The sequence below is a fragment of the Anguilla rostrata genome, chromosome 1 (assembly GCF_018555375.3).
Source record: "Anguilla rostrata isolate EN2019 chromosome 1, ASM1855537v3, whole genome shotgun sequence".
In the NCBI taxonomy this organism is placed as follows: domain Eukaryota; kingdom Metazoa; phylum Chordata; class Actinopteri; order Anguilliformes; family Anguillidae; genus Anguilla; species Anguilla rostrata.
The window spans coordinates 32,798,612-32,818,131 of record NC_057933.1 but is presented as its reverse complement, the minus strand read 5'-3'; the positions used below and the strand labels follow the sequence as shown (position 1 = coordinate 32,818,131).

The following is a 19,520-nucleotide window of genomic DNA, read 5'->3' as shown; positions in this document are numbered from 1 at the left end:
ACTTTGCAGATATGCTTAGGATCATTGTCCTGCTGGAAGACCCAGTTGCAACCAAGTTTTAACTATCTAGCTGATGTCTTGATGTGTTGCTTCAGTATTTCTAGATAATCCTCCTTCCTCATGATGCCATCTATTTTTCGAAGTACACCAGTCCCTTTTCCAGCAAAACACCCCCATGATGCTCTCACCCCCATGCTTCACAGTTCGGATGGTGTTGTCCGGATTAAAAGCCTCACCCTTTTTCCACTATACACAGCGCTGATCATTTATATTCATCCTGGTGATCACCTGCAAACTTCATTATGGCTTTTTTATGCCGGTCTTGGAGTAGGGGCTTCTTCCTTGTGCAACAGCCCTTCAGGCCATGGTGATGTAGGATTCTCTTAATGGTGGATGTAGATAATTTGGTACCTGATGCCTCCGACTCCTTCACCAGTTCTTTGTTGTTGTCTTGAGGTTCAGTTGAACCTTTCAGACCAAAGTTTGTTCCGCCTTGGGAGTTAATTTGTGCCTCCTTGCTGAACAATGAAGTGTTTGTGTGGTCCCAAGATTTTTACATTTGCATACCATTGTTTGTACAGATGCTTGTGGCTTGTGGAAATTGTTCCTAAGGAGGAATCGGACTTGTAGAGGTCCACAATTTTTTTCAGAGATCTTGGCTGAGTTGCTTGGATTTTCTCATGGTATCAAGGGCAAAAGGGCAGTGGCTCTAACTCCTAATTTTAAAAATTGGCCAATCAGAAGCTTCTAAAAAGTCATTACATCAATTTCTGGAATCTTCCAGACTGTTTGAAGAGACAGTAAACTTGGTGTATGTAAACTTTTGACCCTCTGGAATTCTGATATAGTGAATTAAAGCTGAAATAAATCTGTCTCTAATCGATTGTTTTAAAAAAACAAACCTGATATGAGCAAGGTAGATGTCCTAATTGACTTGCTAAAAGAAATGTATGGTAATATGAAATGCGCAGAGTTGTGAAAAACTGAGTTTGAATATCTTAGCCTAGGTGTATGTAAACTTTTGGTCTCAGCTGTACACACTAGTGTATAAAAATGGAAAAGAATTTGGAAGAGCACCAACTATTATATAATTCATGCAAGCCTAACAATTTGTATACACTTTTTATATATCACATATAAAATGTGAGCATCAAGATAGACACCATCAAAAGCATGAAAGTTACAAGTATTAAAATGACTAAGCACTAAGAAAGGAGAGATAATCATTTCCAACTGATAGACACAAAACAAGGACAAGACTGAAGATCAATCAACACCATATGAGGCAAAAGATGAACATATCAAACATTGAAATGGGCATGATATACAGTAAGGACAAATCTACAGAATACAACTTAAATTGAAATCTTCATTAAAGGCCATCTAGGTGTAATGTTTTCAAGTAAAAAGTGCTTGTAGCAGTTTCAGTTCAATATTGCCACCTTGTCATGCTTTGTTAATTTCTTGAATTGCACAAAAGGAGAGGGCAGAGATGGGATGACCGGCTTGAGTAAAATGTCTTACGATAGGTGAGTGAATGTCATTACTATAGACAGCACTCCTATGTTCAGTAATGCACGTTTTTAACTGTCGGTATGTCTTACCTACGTATTGTAATTTGCATGAACAAGAAATAAAATAAATATCATTAGTTGAAGTGCTAGTTATAAATTCTGATATAAAGTCTGATATTGTATTCCATAGAGGTAATATTACTAGTGAATATCTCTTTTCTAGACTGATCACAGGCTGCACAAATGCGGCAGGGAAAGAAGCAGAAAGTCTCTAATAGTTAGAGGGGTAGTAAATGGACTGTAGAGTTCTTCCTTAGCATACCAGGCCCTTCACGTTTACTAAGCTCACCAGTCCTCTCTTTTTTCTTAATGATGATGATTTTGGTAAGCCTATGGTTTGGCCTCCGTCTGTGACTATTATTCTTTTCATATTTCTCAGCCTTATAATGGCTTCCTTGACTTTCATTGGCACAAGTCTGGTCCATTTGCTGACAAACGGCAATAACAAATCAGAAATACCTATGAAGCCAATTGTCTGACATATTATGGCACCCTGTATGTATAAAAAGTTCTGTTATTTCTACATGGTGAAACCAAAATTTATTAAAATACCTTTTAATAAAAACTGAGTCTATACTTTAACTTCAAATTGTTTGATTACAAATAAAAAATTATGCAGTACAGAGCCAAATCAATAAAAAAAAGTACTTGTCCCAAACATTATGGAGCTCACTGTATATGCAGTGCAAATATGTCATATTAATACACAGTGATAACAAAATTTCACTGCCTTTGATCTGTGCAGAATGTTTAGAGGTCTATTGTACAGCCTCTTTAAATGCTTTAAAACTGCAGCATAGAAAGAAAGTACATATAACAGTATCAGAAAGAGAAAGGTATTGCAGTTAAGATCTGTTTGTCAGGTGGTGTCATTTGGTACGAGTTTGATTCTCGGCTCCATGTTTTTAGGCTGCGTCATCACCAGTCAAGCTCTGAGGATGGATTTGTAGGTTGGTATTACAGACTATTTCATTATTGGATGGGTTTCATGTGTTACGGCTCATAACTACTGATATTTTATGATTTGTGATTGTTTATGGGTCCTGTCCGTAATGTAGAGATGGGTGCATGTGTGTGTCTATGTGTGCAGTTAGTCTGCATGCATGTCTTTGTGTAAGTTCATGTGTGTATATGTGTGTGTGTGTGTGTGTTAATGTGTGTATGCATGCATGTGAGTTAGTGTGTACATGCATTTTTTGCGAGTATGTTATGTTAGGTATGAGCATTCTATGGTTGAGTGCTGCATTATGCAGTAAATCCACTCCAGTGGCCTGTGCTGCAGCAGGGAATCACAGTGAGACCTGACAGAAATTTTATCCTTACCCTCTGTTTTTTTTTTTTTAATGATATGATGTCATTCTAAAGTCAATATCTGGGACAAATATTGAATAAATACACAACCTTACCATTGGTTTTACACGTAGAGATGTCCCTTTTGAGACTGAGTGGTCATATATTGTCTTGGACAATCCGTTTGTGAAATTTACGCGCATTTGTGATGCCTGGGTACCTTCCAAAATAGCTGTAGGTAATACCACACGTGTAGTTTACAGCGTTGTCTCCTTGTTAGTGCAGTCTGGCTTGATTGACAATTCATTTATTCAGTAGGTGAGATATAAGCTTTCTAACGATGTATAACATGTCTACTTTTGCTTTTGGAATAGCGTTTTATAGGTCAGCGTAACCAAAAAATTTCTTATCATCGCATTAACTCTGTGGTAGCAGTAAAAGACGCTGCTCCTAACGTAACGTTGTTAACAATTTTTTGTAAGTTCTTGGAAAATACTATTATTATTGAGGACTTTTGGGCATAGCTAAGCCATATGTTTGCTGATAGACCTAGCTGACATCGTTTTCTGGAGCAGAACAGAAGCGGCTTGAACTGTATCGTTGATTCACTGTCTCTGTCTCCATCTACTGAACACAGATAAAATTTCATCATTGCTATGTAAGTAGGCTATTACTGCTAAAAATATTTCGGTTATATGCGTTATTTTTGAAATTGGGTGTCTTTAAATAGGTTAGTGGTATTATATAATGCGGATATTTGACACTATAATGTAAGCATTAGTCAATAGTGTAATGGTTTTTGTGATGCATGCAACAGAGTGTTGGACAGAGTGTTGGAACATTGCCAAAACGTGGTGGACGGTTGAAAATTGTTTTCATATCGTCCCATCCCCATACAAGAAGACATACAAGAGTACAGAGTATAGAAATACATTCAAGAGTTAATTATTACACATTTAGGTACTGTACAGCATTGTGTGACAATATGTTTGCATTATTTTTTAAATCTGATTTCAATGTTTCATCTGAAACCTTTGTAAGGGGCTCATGTATATGCTTTACAATGGACAAAAAGCATTAGGCTTTATTCCTTTTTGGAGAGATTTTGGATATGTTTCTGGACCCCAGCTATTTTAGACCACAGTATTGACAGAAAGCTTGTAATTACCACTTGAAAATGATGCAACTGTGAGTTTCTTGAGTAAAAACAGTTGATTTGTTGTGCTTTACAGCAATGCATAAGTTAGACATTTTGGGTAGATTTGGAGACGCTGGGTACACTGCTTAGTTTTTGCTTCATAGATCTTTAGTAGTTCTACATATCCACCCTTAGATTTTATGAACTTGTGGTCAAGAGGTTTTTGATCCAGGACATGTATACTTTAACCTCCTGTATATGTAATCTCCCAGTATTTCATTGCGAATCAAAAAAGAGCAAATTCATTTGAGATTTTTTGCCTAAACAATTGCATTTGTGGCACTTTATTTCTTCCAAAATTATTAATATAAAGTAATCTAAGCTAGTATTGTAAATGGTACAAAAGTCTTGCTTCATTTAAGCCATTTTTCAAGTTTCTGTGGTGTTCACATCTGGAGTTATAAAGCTTTAAATAGGGTACCCCCTAAATGGGCAAGGATTGGCCAGATTTGGCATGTGCGCTAAGGGGTTAATATCCTATGAACGTACAAATTCTTCTCTGTAACATGTATAAACCTCTAATAACAGATCATGTAATATTATTAAATGTTTGTGGTGTGTAATATGATCACACCAGAAACATTTTTGCATATACATGTCAAGAAATCGAATGAGCACATAATATTCTCTCAAGAAAAGAAAGGGTTCATTTGAATGAAGTAAAATAAGGCACCTTAAGTGAATGGAAGCTTGTTTTACAAGTAATATATTCCGTAAAAAGTCTGTACTCAGGATTTTGGAATACTTCCTGGCTTTGATGGACAGACAGCATATACTGGTGTTTGGCAGGTAGAGCAAATTTTTCTTCCCTTTTTTAGGGAAGTGGGATGGCAAGAAGAGAAACAGGTCGTTCTGTCAAAACGTTCACAAGTCTCAGAGGGGAGTCCCCTGGCAAACATCCAAAGGTATGGTGGGTGGGTGGTAGGGGGGCCTTTACAACAGAACTGTTCTTATTTTACTGTAAAATGTTTCAGCTTTGACACAAGCAGAACCCGGTTGTAAAGTTCAGACCATTTTTACCATTCCTCCTGTTCTGTGCTGTTCCTGTGTGGGCTTTGACCACTGCTGTGGTCTGACCCTCTGGTCTTTGACCCGTAGTGGAAGAGATGAGCTGCCCTGCTAGTGAGGTCACCAGAAGTGACATGGAGAGCATTCAGCTGATGCTAATGGTGAAGGACAAGACCATCACAGTGGAGGAAGCATTGGCCCATGTATGATTCGCCTTCTCTTTCTTTCTTGCTCTATCTCACTCTTCTCCCCCTCTTCCACCCTCTGTTTCATGCTCTGTGCCTTTTCTTCTTGTTTATTTCCCCATCTTTCATCTACTGGCCAAAGAGCACACCACTTGTGTGGATTTAATGCTGCAAAGCAGACAGTGATTCTGTCCATAGTTTTATAGTTATCCACATAGTAAAATGTTAAATGTTAAATCAACTCTTACAGAGTTCATGGTCCCTATTTAACTCATGAATACTCTGTTGGAGTTGAATTAACACATTTGACTGGGTATGTGCCTATTGTGTAACTTTGATTAGAAATTTTTAGGTCCTGGGGAATCACCAGATTTATGTTTGTCAGCTGTAGCGCTTCTATGAATGGGGAACCCCCTGCAAACCCCCTCTGAACTGTTCCTTTGTGTAGCTGACGGAGTCTGAGGCCCAGAACAGCCCGTCCGGATGGATGGACAGGCCAGAGTGCACAGGCCAGTCCTGCCACTGCAATATCCAATCCTCAAACTGCGATGTAAGCACCTGTCCTTACCCACTATTACAAGTGAAGTTTCATTCATACAACTCATCCACAAACTGCAACATAAGCAGCTGTTTTGATCATGTGTAAATAAAGCTTGGAATGTGTAAACATATTTCTAAGCTCCACATGGGAATTCAAACAATTCCCCTGTCACCACCTATCACACATGCTGTAGCACTGTCTGCCAAGTCTGTCTGTCAAAGTCTGATATTGATCTGAATTATAAATGTGTTTAATGGGTGTAGTTAGTTTTGGGCTCTGTTTGGCACATATTATAAATACATACACTTTCATTGTCATATATAAACAATAGATAGGGCCACCAATTTGACTCCTCTTGTTTTCTCGCAATGTATTTAAGTCCTCTGCCAGCTAGAGGTTGTGGTAGCCTTTGTCAAGCCCTTTCTCAGACAATTATCCCATTCAGTAATAGAAGATGATAAAGTAATTGGCATAAATTAAGCACAGATGATCTGCTTAAAGTCAGTTCGATTACTTACTACCGTGGACATGCTGCAGTATTTTTTAAATGGTTTTGTCAGAAGCAGTGGGAAATGCCAATATTAAAAATAAGAGCAGTTATATAACATTTAACTTGCACAAAAAAACTTTAATAAAAATAATTAATTAATGATTCAACTAATTAACTAATCATGGTCTTCAATCAAGACTTCAATCAAAGTCTTAGACTTTGAAATTCTTGGGTAAAAGATTGGACACCCCTGCTTTATATGGATGAATTTTCTTTTTACTGCAATGATACTCAACCCTGCTCGTGGAGAGCCACAGAGTCTGCTGGGTTTTTTTTTTTTTCTGAAGATCATTGACCATTTCAGAACCAGTTAACTGTGTAATCAACTGCTTTAACTGATCAGTTGCTGTGCTACTTAAGTTCTGAGTAACAACAAAAACCAGCAGACCCTGCAGCTCCCCATGAACAAGAGTGAGGACCACTGGCACAAAGGCATGCTTTTCGTGGCAATTGAACTTCCATCTGTGTCCACTTTCCTTACTGAATTTCCCCATATTAAATCAACAAATTGTTTTTATTAATCTCTAAATTAGAAACTCAGTTGTATGTTTAGCTACGTGACTGTGCTGTTGGAGTGCCTGTGGGGACCCCTGGAAGATGAACTATTGAAGTTTAAATCCCTGCAGGTCACATGGTCATGGTGGCCCTAATAATAGGTCATATTTCTGTATTCTGCTTTTTAAAATGCAGCAGATATATTTAACAACATCCGTAATTTAGAAGAGTTTTCTCACGTTTTGGTTAAAAACATTTCAATACATTTTAAAATGTAAAAATCTTCCTCTTCCTCTTCTTCACTCTCTCTCCTATCTCTTCAAGTTGTGGGAGCAGTCAGATGATGAGCCAGATGAGTTGGCGACCTTAATCCAGGCCCAGACATTGGTCAGCTCTTCACGCCAGGGCAGTAAGAAGCTAATCAGAGAGGAGGAAGAGAAAACGAGGCTATGCTCTCAAGGTACAAGTATGGGGTTCAGCATGATAGGATGTTAATTGCTTAATTGTATTTTGCAGTACACCAGTATGGCAGCATCTGTATTTGTTATTCTTCAGGCGGCAGTGTAGTATAATGCATGAGTAACTGGTCTTGTAATCTAAAGGTCACAGGTTCAATTCCTTGGTCAGGACGCTGCCGTTGTACTCTAGAGCAAGGTACTTAACCTGCATTGCTTCAGTATATATCCAGCTGTGTAAATGGATGCCATGTAAAAAAAAAGTTGTGTAAGTCACTCTGGGTAAGAGTGTCCGCTAAATGCCAGTAATGTAATGTTATGTTTCTCCACTCATTTATTCAGGTTTTTCTTTAATTTGTCACCTGTTTGTATATATGTATCAAGTGGCCAAAACCAGACTTCGTTTTTGAAGCTCATTTCCTGGTCTTGTTGTTCCTGGTTGCTCACTAGCGCCACTGCGGTTGGCTCCAGTATGTTTTCATATCCGGCTTCCAAGTCTATGGTACAAATTCGGTCAAAATACAAAGTCAATCATTTTTTCTCACAAGAACAAATAGTCACAATATGTGTATTTTATTCATCTTATGACTGTCCATGGGTCGATTTCATGATTTACTGTGTCATTTGGGCAGTTATAATATTTGTCATGAACCAATGAGGTACAGTTTGCGTCACTTCCTGATTACTGCAGAGGACTAAGCTACAGTAGGGGCTACAGTCTATGGTCACTGTGGTGGGAGGTGGCGCCTCTTGGCCTTGACATTGCGGCTCTGACTCATCATCCACGGTCCAGCTGTGCGAAGTCAGAAAATGCAGGCATACCATTTCGTAGTGATTTCATTATGGCATGTGCTATTTACAGCTGCACTAGACGACCATAAAATAATCGTCCTCTGAAGTTTTTTTCGGTAGCCAAGTCATATTTACTATTTCCTTTAGCCTACTTTACCAAATAATTAGTTGGCAGAAAGCGTAATCAGCTAACGCTTATTTGCTATATTTGGTAGTCCAGTAACCTATGCTAAAACAGTTTGCAACTTCAGCTACCAAGCCATTTGACTAGCTAGCTAACCGTAACCGGCAAATATTCAATCTGTCAAACGTGTTTGATGGCTTGTCAGTTGTGTACATTCCGTAAATGTCTATCTGGGCCATACTTCACGGACATGACAAAGCTACTATAATCCCAATTTTGGGATAAACACTGCAAAATTGTCAGTTTCAGGAAGCGAATTAAGAGTATTAAAGTTTATTTGCTGGATAACATACAACACACGATGAAATCACACACAGAATTTAACAAAATTAATCATCATTGTAAGACTGGCAAGAGCATTTAAGCCAGTGGTTCTCAGAATCTGTCCTGGGGGCTCCTTATGCATATATTGGTTTTTCTACATTGGTTTTGATGATCTACAATAAAAAAAAATAATAATAATACTTCGAAATTCAGTGTACATTATTTTTGTCTTCATGCACCAGGTGGAAAACTTGCTCTACAAAGTGCGTTGTCATATTTACACACCTGCAGATCAGTTATTAAAATACTTGGTAGATTTGTTAATTACCACTGACAGTGTTAATTTTTATTCGTTTAAAAGTGACTTGTGAATGATCGGTCAGCTTGTGTCACCCAGCAAGTGAACACCACAAACGGCGATGGTGTAGCAGTTACTGGCTCATTAACTGACTGTGGCGAAAACCTACAGTGATAACTTGCTCGGTTAACAGCAGGTCTACCAGACAGTTATATGAAAATTAGCCTAGTCAAAAATCACCAGTACACATCTCTGATTGATTGACCATCAGTGTAGTCGATGTTCTTCCCCTGTGGTTCATATTGCTAATGCGTGAGCTAACCACGGATAGCCTACCTAGCTCACTGGCAAGCTATGCTAGCTAAGCATATTCGTTTTTCTGAGAAATATAAATTGAAGATAACTGAACATAATTTTATTATTAATGTCATACATATAACGTGATTACATGACACCGTACAGTCACGGATGGAAATTAAACTCTGTAAACATTGATAATATATTTTAAAACATAACGGCAGACAGTCACCTAGCCTTGAGTTCGTTCTGCAATCGTTCGTTCAGATTGATCGGCTTTTCCGCACCGGACTGTCAATCACATTGTAAAAATCACAGAACCGCTTAACTATATGGTTTTGGCTCCAAATCGACAACATGGCCACGTCCGCCATTGAGCTTCAAAACTTGTTTCAGAGACCCACGAAGAGTCAATGGTTGACGTCACGGTAGCTTTGTCCATATTTTTTACAGTCTCTGATATGTGTACATACATATATACATACATATGTATACATATATAATATACACATGTATACACACACACACATATATATATATACATTTTAGAACCTCAATTTTTCCAGTTTTTATTGAAATTCACAGAGTTGTATCAATGTACTCTGAAATTAACGCATACAACAAATAAACAATTGGAGATTTTAAAAGGAAATCATAGAATTATTCTGTTTAACACAATTTATTTAAATTTTTTGACTCATCAAAGTAGCCACCTTTTGCAGATATGACAGATGAACACACTCGTGGCATTCGTTCTGCAATGGAAATCAAATATTGTTTGGAAAGATCTTCCCAACACTCTTGCAGAAGTTCTCACAAATGTGTTGCACTTGTAGGTTGCTTTGCTTTCACCCTTCTGTCCAGTTCAACCCAAGCCAGCTCGATGGGGTTTAAGTCCGGTGACTGTGCTGGCCATTCCATGATTTGAAGCCTGTCCTATTGTTCTTTTCTTCTAAGATAGTTCTGACATAGCCTGGAGGTATGTTCTGGGTCATTATCTTGCTGGAGGAAGAACCCCTGACCAACTAGGCGTTGACCAGAGGGTATGGCGCTGAAAAATGCTGTGGTAGCCCTTTTGGCTCAGGGTGCCAGTCACTCTGTGCAAGTCGCCAACTCTGGATCCAGCAAAAGAGCCCAAGACCATAACGCCTCCTCCTCCATGTTTGACAGTTGGTGTCACACTCTGAGGAACCATCCTTTCACCTACTTAATGGCGTACAAAAACCCTGCGTGATGAACCGAAGATTTCATAAGACCTTCTTACAGTCTTCAGTAGTCCACTGCCGGTGCTTCAAGGCCCCGGCAAGCCTCTTTTTCTTATTTAGCTATTTTAACAATGGCTTTTGTACTGCCACTCGAACTGTCAAACCTGCAGCTTGAAGTCTTCTCTTCTTGTTGAGACTTGCTTACTTCAACCACTTTTAAGCTGTGCTTGAAGCTGTTGTCCTGTGAGCCGCCTATCACACAAGCTGTTGACTCTCAGAAACTTGTCTTCTGATTCTGTTGTGGATTTGGGTCTGGCGGACTTCTTCCTGTCAGAGTTTCCTTCGGTTTCCAAGTGCCTTTCAATGGTGTAGGAAACTGTACTCACTGACGCCTTGGCTTCCTTTGCAATTTCTCTAACGGAAAGACCTACACTTTTAAGGGTTATAATGGTCTGTCTGTCTTCCTTTGTTAATTGTCTTTTTCTCGCCATTATGATAGCAATTCTCTACTTCCTGAGGTGCAATATTGTCCAAATAATGCTTCAGAGGGTGTCGTAATACAGTCTGTTCCAACACTGATTTTATACGGACAGAGGGTTTGTAAGTAATCAACAAAAGTTGGGACACCTGTAGGAATTGTTTGCATCAACTTTCAAGGCTTAATTTACTTCCATTGCTGCAGAAAAGCAATAAGTTGTTAACCCACAACTTGTTGCCTTAAAAAGGCCTTTTATATAACTCTGAAATTTGCATTATTTTTCCATTTTTGGTAACCTAAACTTTTTTTTTTTAAACCACTGTCAGTTTACCACTTAACTTTGTACCATTTCAGGTCATTCACTGGACTTGAACTGCTTAAATTTAAATAAAACTGGAAAAATGGGGGTGTCCTAAAACTTTTGACCTGTAGTGTGTGTGTGTATATAAATATATATATATATATGATCCATGCCGGAAGTATTAGGCCACCTGTAGCTTTTAAGTAGATTAGAATTCAGTTAATATATGCACATTTATTGAATATCAAACCGAAGTACACATTTCTTTTTTCAGTTTCTACTTACAATATCATAAAAAGTTCAATATCATGAGTTCTACAAAAAAGTAATCTTAGGCATGACTTTCCTTGAATAAGCCTCCTTTGGCTTCAATTAACATTAAATTAGTTATTGGAAATCCCAAAAAATTAATAAATACCCACAACGACAGCAGTCAGTTGCTTTAGAATATCTGCCGGTTGCTTACACATTCAGTCATAAATGGGCTGCTGTATCTCAGTCAGCAGGATTACAGCATCTCGTCACACACCAGTGACACCTGCTGCCGATTATGCACAGCAAGTCCAGCTCTTAACCTGCTCATGAAGCATCTTCCTGTCTATGCAGGCCTGAACCTGTGGTGTGATAAGAAGCGGCAGCTGACGTCACATTCTCGTCTTCACTCTCTGAATCGATAGTGGAGTGGAGCAATGAGCCCTGATAAAAACCCAATTAGGCATACCAAAAATTGAGGAAAAAAAGAGGGTAAAAGCATAGAAGTATTTTCTTTTTGGAATATCACCAACAGCATATTTCTCGAAAAAGCTTCCCAGGGCGTAATCCTACCATGAATGTGGCATTAACCCGCAACTGACATCAAGCAATATTTTGAATACATTTATGAATGACCTCAAGGTAGACCAAAGTAGGAAAAGGTATAATAATCACCAGAAGAAAAAAACATTCATTTTTAGAAATGACCAAAAACACTTTATTTGTTAAGAGTACCCTAATGATGATTTTATTTTAGCATTACTATGGCAAATAAAATGTTTGCATAAATTAAAGGCTTGGTTTCTTGCACCCTCTCCCCTATGTCAGACCCAGGTGAGAACACACCTCCACATGGCACAGGGAGGCAGAGCAAGCTGACAAACCCCCAAGATGCCTCCTTGACCTCCCTGCATCTGGAGGAGCTTTCCCTGGATGGAGACTCAGATAGCCGGACCACCTCGCTCTCCTCCAGCAGCCAAGACACCTGGGGCAGCCGCAAACTGATCAAAACCCCAGGCGAGCCTTTTGAAGGCCGTACCCACGGCCTCGACCGACAGGGAAGGGGCAGCGGCTCCTCTATCTCAGAGGCAGAATGCTGTTGCGTGGAGGACCCCAGAGCATCTAGTGTTGAGCCTGATGGCGAGATGTATGGGGTGGGTGCTCTTGGTGAAAACTGTGTTTTGAGCCTTTACTTTGGAGCCTTTACTCTGCCCCAACCTCAGAGCTCAGATTCTACAGATGTAACGCCATTCCAAAATCAGAACTAAGTCACAGTGTGTGTGGTTTCTACTTCAATCCACATCCGTGTGAATAGTGACATTTTGTGCCAAAATGTCACTACAGAGCTGACATGGGTCCACCCTCACCATAGTTTGTTAGTTTTTGGTGGTATGATTTCACCACACCCCCACTTCAGAGGGAATATTTGCAGTTCAAAAGTCAGAGTTGGTAACAGTTTAAAACAAATAGCTTTTATCATTACAATGATGGAACAAACCTGAAGAAATATGTACAGTCTGTCCAAGTCTTTGAACAGTGGCAAATTTTTTGCCTTGGTTCTACAGATGCATACAAATATAGTATATGAACAACACAGAAACACAAATGTCATGGAGAAAGTAAACAGCTTTGGTCATTGTAGGTGTACGTTTTTGCATGTGACTGAGGAGTGATCATTTTCCCACAGAACAAAGAGTGGTGTTCACAGAGAGGGGCTGAATTCTCTCACCGCTCCCCAGATCTCATTTGGCAGGAAGGTCAAATCAGTGACAGTGACTGAGGAAGCATATGTATGAGAAGCATTCTGTCTGAACAGTTCAGTCATCTCTACTGTTCTCCCACACTCAGGACTCACACTCAGCACACTCCTGTTATAATTGTCTTTATTTTGTAAATAGATCATCTAAATTCAGTGTCTCTGTGGACCTTGAGAACTTAAACAAATAATTAAAATAGTCATGGAAATATTAAAAGGGCAAGAAAAGTTGTGGAAAAGTCCACATCAAAACATTACAAGTGTGCACACAGAACCACTATCAGTGCTGGGGACAGGAGTCAATTTACTTAGAAGGCAACAATGGGCCTCATTCATCAATATCTTCCTAAGTTTTTTCTTAAATTTGTTCTAAAGAAAATTCCTAAGAAAAGTCTACGGCAGATTCACGACGTGTTCTTAAACCGCAGAATTGTTTGCACATGTGTTCTTAAAATGATGAATCCCATTGTCCTCTTAAGTGTAAAGCACGTGCCAGTTGTTCCTAATTAGCATAGGTAAACACCCCGCCAATCCCCATAAAAGGGCATGAGACTGGAGGGCCGTGTGGCCTCCAACCCTGGTCCTGGAGAGCTACAGGGTCTGCTGGTTTTCATAGTGACTCTGCACTTCATGTATCAATTTGAGCAGTGATTACACAGTTAACTCAACTCACCTGGTATCTTGGGGCTCAATTGGGTGCTGATTTTAAGGTGAAAACAAAAACCAGCAGACCCTGTAGCTCCCCAGGACAAGGGTTGGACACCACTGTCTTACAGTAACAGTGACTGTCTATAGGCAGTTGGCAATATTTAGGAGATGAGAAAAAAATGGAAGAGGAGCCATTATATTTACCCAAAGCTGCATTTTAACAGCTTTAGAGACCTAGCTCTTCTGATCAATGTCATTTTTCTCCTTATAGCTCTCCAGGAACAGATGGCAAAGTTTAGTGTCATGTTGCACTCAAAGAAATTTTCCTTTAAGGGCTTCCTCTTTTGAACAAGACAGAAACCATCCATTTGATGTCAAATCTGTGCAAAACTTGGGATGCCTATCAGGATTGGTATTATCAGGGGACCTTGGGTTCACCAAAAAATTAGTAGGGTTTTGGATGAAATTATTACTTTCATGATAAAAAATTATTATTCAATTATTACTTTCTTATTAAATTAAAATTATGGACACGGCCAATTCATACAAGAGTAAAATTACAGATGTGCTCAGGAAATCACATTACCTGAACTCCCCTAGTAAAACTAATCCTGCCTGAATTTTTTGAATGTCTACAATTCAATTACTTGCGGCTCTTTGTTGCCTTCAGCCCAATTTGTGTGGCTCTGGTCCATGCTTCAGTCTCTCTCTGGCCTGGTGCTCCGTTAACAGGGCATTGGTTTGTGCTTCTGTTCTGTCTCCTTGAGGTACTTGATTAGATTAGCTGCTGTATGGTTGTTAAAGCACACCTGCAATTTTGATTGTGAAGTTTATCGTGAAGTTTATCATGCAGTCACCAACATATCTTGCTACCCAGGCATTTTATAATTCGCACACATGGACATGCCAGTGGTGTTACTTTTGAATAAAAATTCTTTAACATTCCATAAGAGAGTGTCTCTGGCTTTTTGTTTTATTTGTATTTTTTTACAGCTTTTGGTCATGATTCTTTCTTATTTCTTTCTCTGAATTTACATTGTTTTACTACTCAGTATCTTTATGCAATTTACTATAATGGAAAAGATGAAACTGCCGAAAAGACACATTGAAGTGGATATTTCGGTTAAAAGAATATTTATCGGTTTTGTATTTTTTTTGTACTTTCTTGGCAGTCAATCTCAGAGGGGAGGCCCAGCTCTCCTCCCTCCCTCCAGCAGGACTCAGACCCCCTGGAAACATCAATGCAGAAGACTGGAGGATCTGTGGAGAGTCTGAGAAGCTCCACGAGTGGACAGAGTTCCATGAGTAAGACTGTGTGTGTGTGTGTGTTTTGTGTGCGAGAAAGAGAGAGAGAGATTTTGCATATGTGCAGTCATGTGTTAGTCATTATAATTACATAGAAACACAACAAACAATGCATGCAGGGCAGAATAAGGCCAATACCCATTACTTGTCAAAATACAAAAAAGGTTGATCAAATTTTGGAAGCACCTAAAACAAAGTGACCCCCACTCAGATCAATACAAAGCCCTGCAATACCAAGAGTTGAGCAAAGCAAACAATCCCCTCACTCAGCTGGTCCTGAGCCTTAGTTCCCCACATACACTAACACACACTAACGCCTCACCTGCTCAGGATCAGAACAAAACTACAAATATAATTAGAATAAACCAAATTGCAACACAGCTGAAACAGAATTATATAACCTACTGGGAAACTAAAACAAAATCGCAAAGTAAAATGAAATGTTATTTGGCCCTAAAAAGACAGTATGCTGTACCTGACAGTATGCTGTACCTGACCACAGTTACTGACAAAACACTGAGAACCACCTTGATGAGGTACAGACTCAGCGAGCACCACTTAGCCATAAAAACTGGCAGGCACAGAAAATCATGGTTGCCAGAAGAAAAAAGATTGTGCCGACAATGCAAAGGCAACCAAATTGAAACTGAAAAACACTTCCTGATGGAATGCACCAAATTTGACCAAATTCGCCAAAAATTCTACCAGAAATGTACCCTACCCTAATCTACCCTACCTATTAGGAGAAGAAAAAGGTTGCTGCATACTAGCAGCACAATTTGTGTTCTCTTGCCATACTCTGAGGGACAATGTGTGACCACCTCATGCACACATTTACACACAGCATACATGCATACAAGCAGACACATAATATTCACTCATGCACACAACACACAGATAGTCAGACACAGACACACACCTAACATCACTTACTGATATTTTTGTATATATTTTTATATTTTTTTTATAACAAATTCACATTCTCAGATTCATTGTATATAGTTGTATGTTGTAACCACTCCTTTGGCAACACAAGTGCCTATATTTGTCATGCCAATAAAGCACTTTGAAATTGAATTGAATGAGGGGCTGTTTAAGCCATAATTCAGTTTGGACCTCTCACATACATCATTTTACTCTCACATACCTGTATTCTCTTTCACACATACATGCAGTATGTTCTCACTCTCACATACATGTTTGCACTCTCATATATATATCCTACCTCTCACATACATATGTTCTTACTCACATATATTCTCACTCTCACATACATACAGTGAGCTCCATAATGTTTGGGACAAAGACATAAAAAATATTTGACTCTTTACTCCACAATTTTATATTTGTAATCAAACAATTAAAGTGCTGATTCTCAGCTTTTATTTAAGGGTATTTTTATACACTTTGGTTTCACCATGTAAAAATGATGGTGCTTTTAATACACAGCCCTCGTATTTCAGGGCTATTGAGGGGATAATATAATGCTTCATACGGTAACAGCACACACTGGGAACACTGGGATGCTCCTGAGCCAATTCATCACTGGGACAGAAATAACTTCTGGGGTTACCAAAACTCTGTCACTGGCCATATAATTTCCGAGTATGAAGGTAAACCTTCAATGGGAATCTCATTTCACACACCTACAGCCACATTTCCTGAGACCAAATCTGACTTAAGGCTGACAGTATGCAACGACACACCTACAAAGCTTTTTTCCAAAACCTTTGACTCGAGTGTTAGAAGTTGACTTCTCTGAAAAGGTTAAAACAACCTCAACGATTAAATGGTAAATGGACTGCATTTATATAGCGCTTTTATCCAAAGCGCTTTACAATTGATGCCTCTCATTCGCCAGAGCAGTTAGGGGTTAGGTGTCTTGCTCAAGGACACTTCAACACGCCCAGGGCAGGGTTTGAACCGGCAACCCTCCGACTGCCAGACAATCGGTCTTACCTCCTGAGCTATGTCGCCCAAGTTTCTTTCAAAATTTTTATCGACTAATGTGATTCATACTCATAGACCAATGTGACAATCCATTAAAAAAAAGATTAACAGCCAGGCAAATCACTGCTAATCTCACTGATGGAAACACCACCTTCCAGCATGTCTGTTTTACAAGAGCCACAGGTTTAAAAGGGTTTTGTTTTCTTTTGAGGACAGGTGCTGTTTCAGGTAACTGAGTGTGGTAATCTTCAGGACCGCCTGAGACCGCTCCATGATTGCTTTTGATTATGACCGATTGTTTGCACCTGATTGAGAGAGCTTATATACGCTCACGTGAGTTCTGTTCTTCGCTTTAGTGTCTACTTACGTACACAAAAGGAGGTACAGAGAAAAGCTCTCTTCGAGAAACTGTGGTAAGAAAAAGGTATAGGATTTTTGAATTTAGCTTTTGTTTTGACTAGTAGTAAGACACCTGTCCTACAAGTCACCTAGCTTTAATTTTTTATTTTCCTTAAACGCCTTTTGCCTTCCTCCTTTACGAGGCACCATTTTCTTTTGCTTTTCTTCAGACTGCACTGCAGTCTTCCTAAAGTTCACTCACTCCTTACGCCTTAGTTTCGTTATCCTGCTGAGACATTTACTTTGTGTTGGGATATTCTCCCTTAGGAATTGAGTCTTTTCTTTTCGTTACCCCTTCCTCAAGTCTCTTACTGAGACCTAGTGGTTTCCACTTCGGTGGTAACTTAAAGAAACCCCCCTTTTGAATTCACTGTAGTTGCGTGTGGTCGTTAAAACTTCCCCACCGTCACGCAAATATTCTACTGTCACATACATATCTGTCTGTATGAGTAGAATGTATGTATGTGAGAGTGAAAGCATGCAGTGCCTTCAGAAAGTATTCAGACTCCTTCACTTTTTTCACATTTCTTACGCTTCAGCCTTATTCTAAAATTGATTAAATTCATTTTCAATCTACACACAATACCCCGAGATGACAAAGCGAAAACAGGTTTTTAGAATTTTTTGCAAATTTATTAAAAATAAAAAACTGAAATATCACATTTACATAAGTATTCAAACCCTTTGCTATGACACTCAAAATTGAGCTCAGGTGCATCCTGTTTCCATTGATCATACTTGAGATGTTTCTACAACTTGATTGGAGTCCACCAGTGGTAAATTCAATTGATTGGACATGATTTTGAAAGGCACACACCTGTCTATATAAGGTCCCACAGTTGACAGTGCATGTCAGAGCAAAAACCAAAGGGATTTTCTGCAGATCTCCGAGACCGGATTGTGTTGAGTACAGATCTGGGGAAGGGTACAAGAAGATTTCTGCAGCATTGAAGGTCCCGAAGAACACAGTAGCCTCCATCATTCTGAAATGGAAGAAGTTTGGAGCCACCAGGTTCCTAGAGCTGGCCACCTGGCCAAACTGAGCAATTGGGGGAGAAGAGCCTTGGTCAGGGAGGTGACCAAAAACCTGATAGCTACTCTGACAGAGCTCCAGAGTTCCTCTGTGGAGATGCAGAACCTTCCAGAAGGACAACCATATCTACAGCACTCCACCAATCAGACCTTTATGGTATAGTGGCCAGACAGAAGCCACTCCTCAGTAAAAGGCAGATGACAGCCCGCTTGGAGTTTGCCAAAAGCCAGCTAAAGAACACTCAGACTATGAGAAACAAGATTCTCTGGTCTGATGAAAACAAAATTGAACTCTTGAGCCACAATGCCAAGCGTCATGTCTGGAGGAAACCAGGCACCGCTCACCTGGCCAATAACATCCCTATGGTGAAGCATGGTGGTGGCAGCGTCATGTTGTGGGGATTTTTTTCAGCGGCAGGAACTGGGAGACTAGTCAGGATCGAGGGCAAGATGAACGAAGCAAAGTATAGACAGATCCTTGAGCTCAGGACCTCAGACTGGGGCAAAGGTTCACCTTCCAACAGGACAACGACCCTAAGCACACAGCCAAGACAACGCAGGAGTGGCTTCAGGACAAGTCTGTTAATGTCCTTGAGTGGCCCAGCAAGACCCGGACTTGAACCTGATAAAACATCTCTGGAGAGACCTGAAAATAGCTGTGCAGCAATGCTCCCCATTTAACCTGACAGAGCATAAAAGGATCTGCTGAGAAGAATGGGATAAATACCCCCAAATACAGATATGCCAAGCTTGTAGCGTCATACCGAAAAAGACTCTAGGCTGTAATTGCTGCCAAAGGTGCCTCAACAAAATACTGAAGTAAAGGGTCTGAATACTTATGCAAATGTAATATTTAAGTTTTTTATTTTTAATAAATTTGCTAAAATTTGTAAACCTGTTTTCACTGTCATTATGGGGTATTGTGAGTAGATTTATGAGAATAAAAATGAATTTAATAAATTTTATAATAAGGCCATATAAGGTAACATAACAAAATGAGGAAAAAGAATGTACTTGAGAGAGAGTATATGGAAGTGAGAGTGAGAATATATGTAGGCCAGTG

General features: G+C 39.4%; 1 protein-coding gene across 3 annotated transcripts in view; it reads left to right on the top strand.

The window, feature by feature from the left end:
• The window catches only part of LOC135254868 (SAM and SH3 domain-containing protein 1-like), an 85,377-nt gene that overhangs the window by 57,815 nt on the left and 8,042 nt on the right, over positions 1-19,520 (top strand). For 2 of the 3 annotated variants that reach the window (XM_064335445.1, XM_064335461.1), the window contains 7 exons: positions 2,484-2,524; positions 4,881-4,967; positions 5,161-5,273; positions 5,704-5,805; positions 7,166-7,301; positions 12,196-12,521; positions 14,944-15,076. In XM_064335445.1, coding sequence (XP_064191515.1) covers positions 2,484-2,524; positions 4,881-4,967; positions 5,161-5,273; positions 5,704-5,805; positions 7,166-7,301; positions 12,196-12,521; positions 14,944-15,076 — 938 coding nt within the window. The remainder of the gene's footprint in view (positions 1-2,483; positions 2,525-4,880; positions 4,968-5,160; positions 5,274-5,703; positions 5,806-7,165; positions 7,302-12,195; positions 12,522-14,943; positions 15,077-19,520) is intronic. The other variant, XM_064335453.1, reaches the window with a different exon arrangement.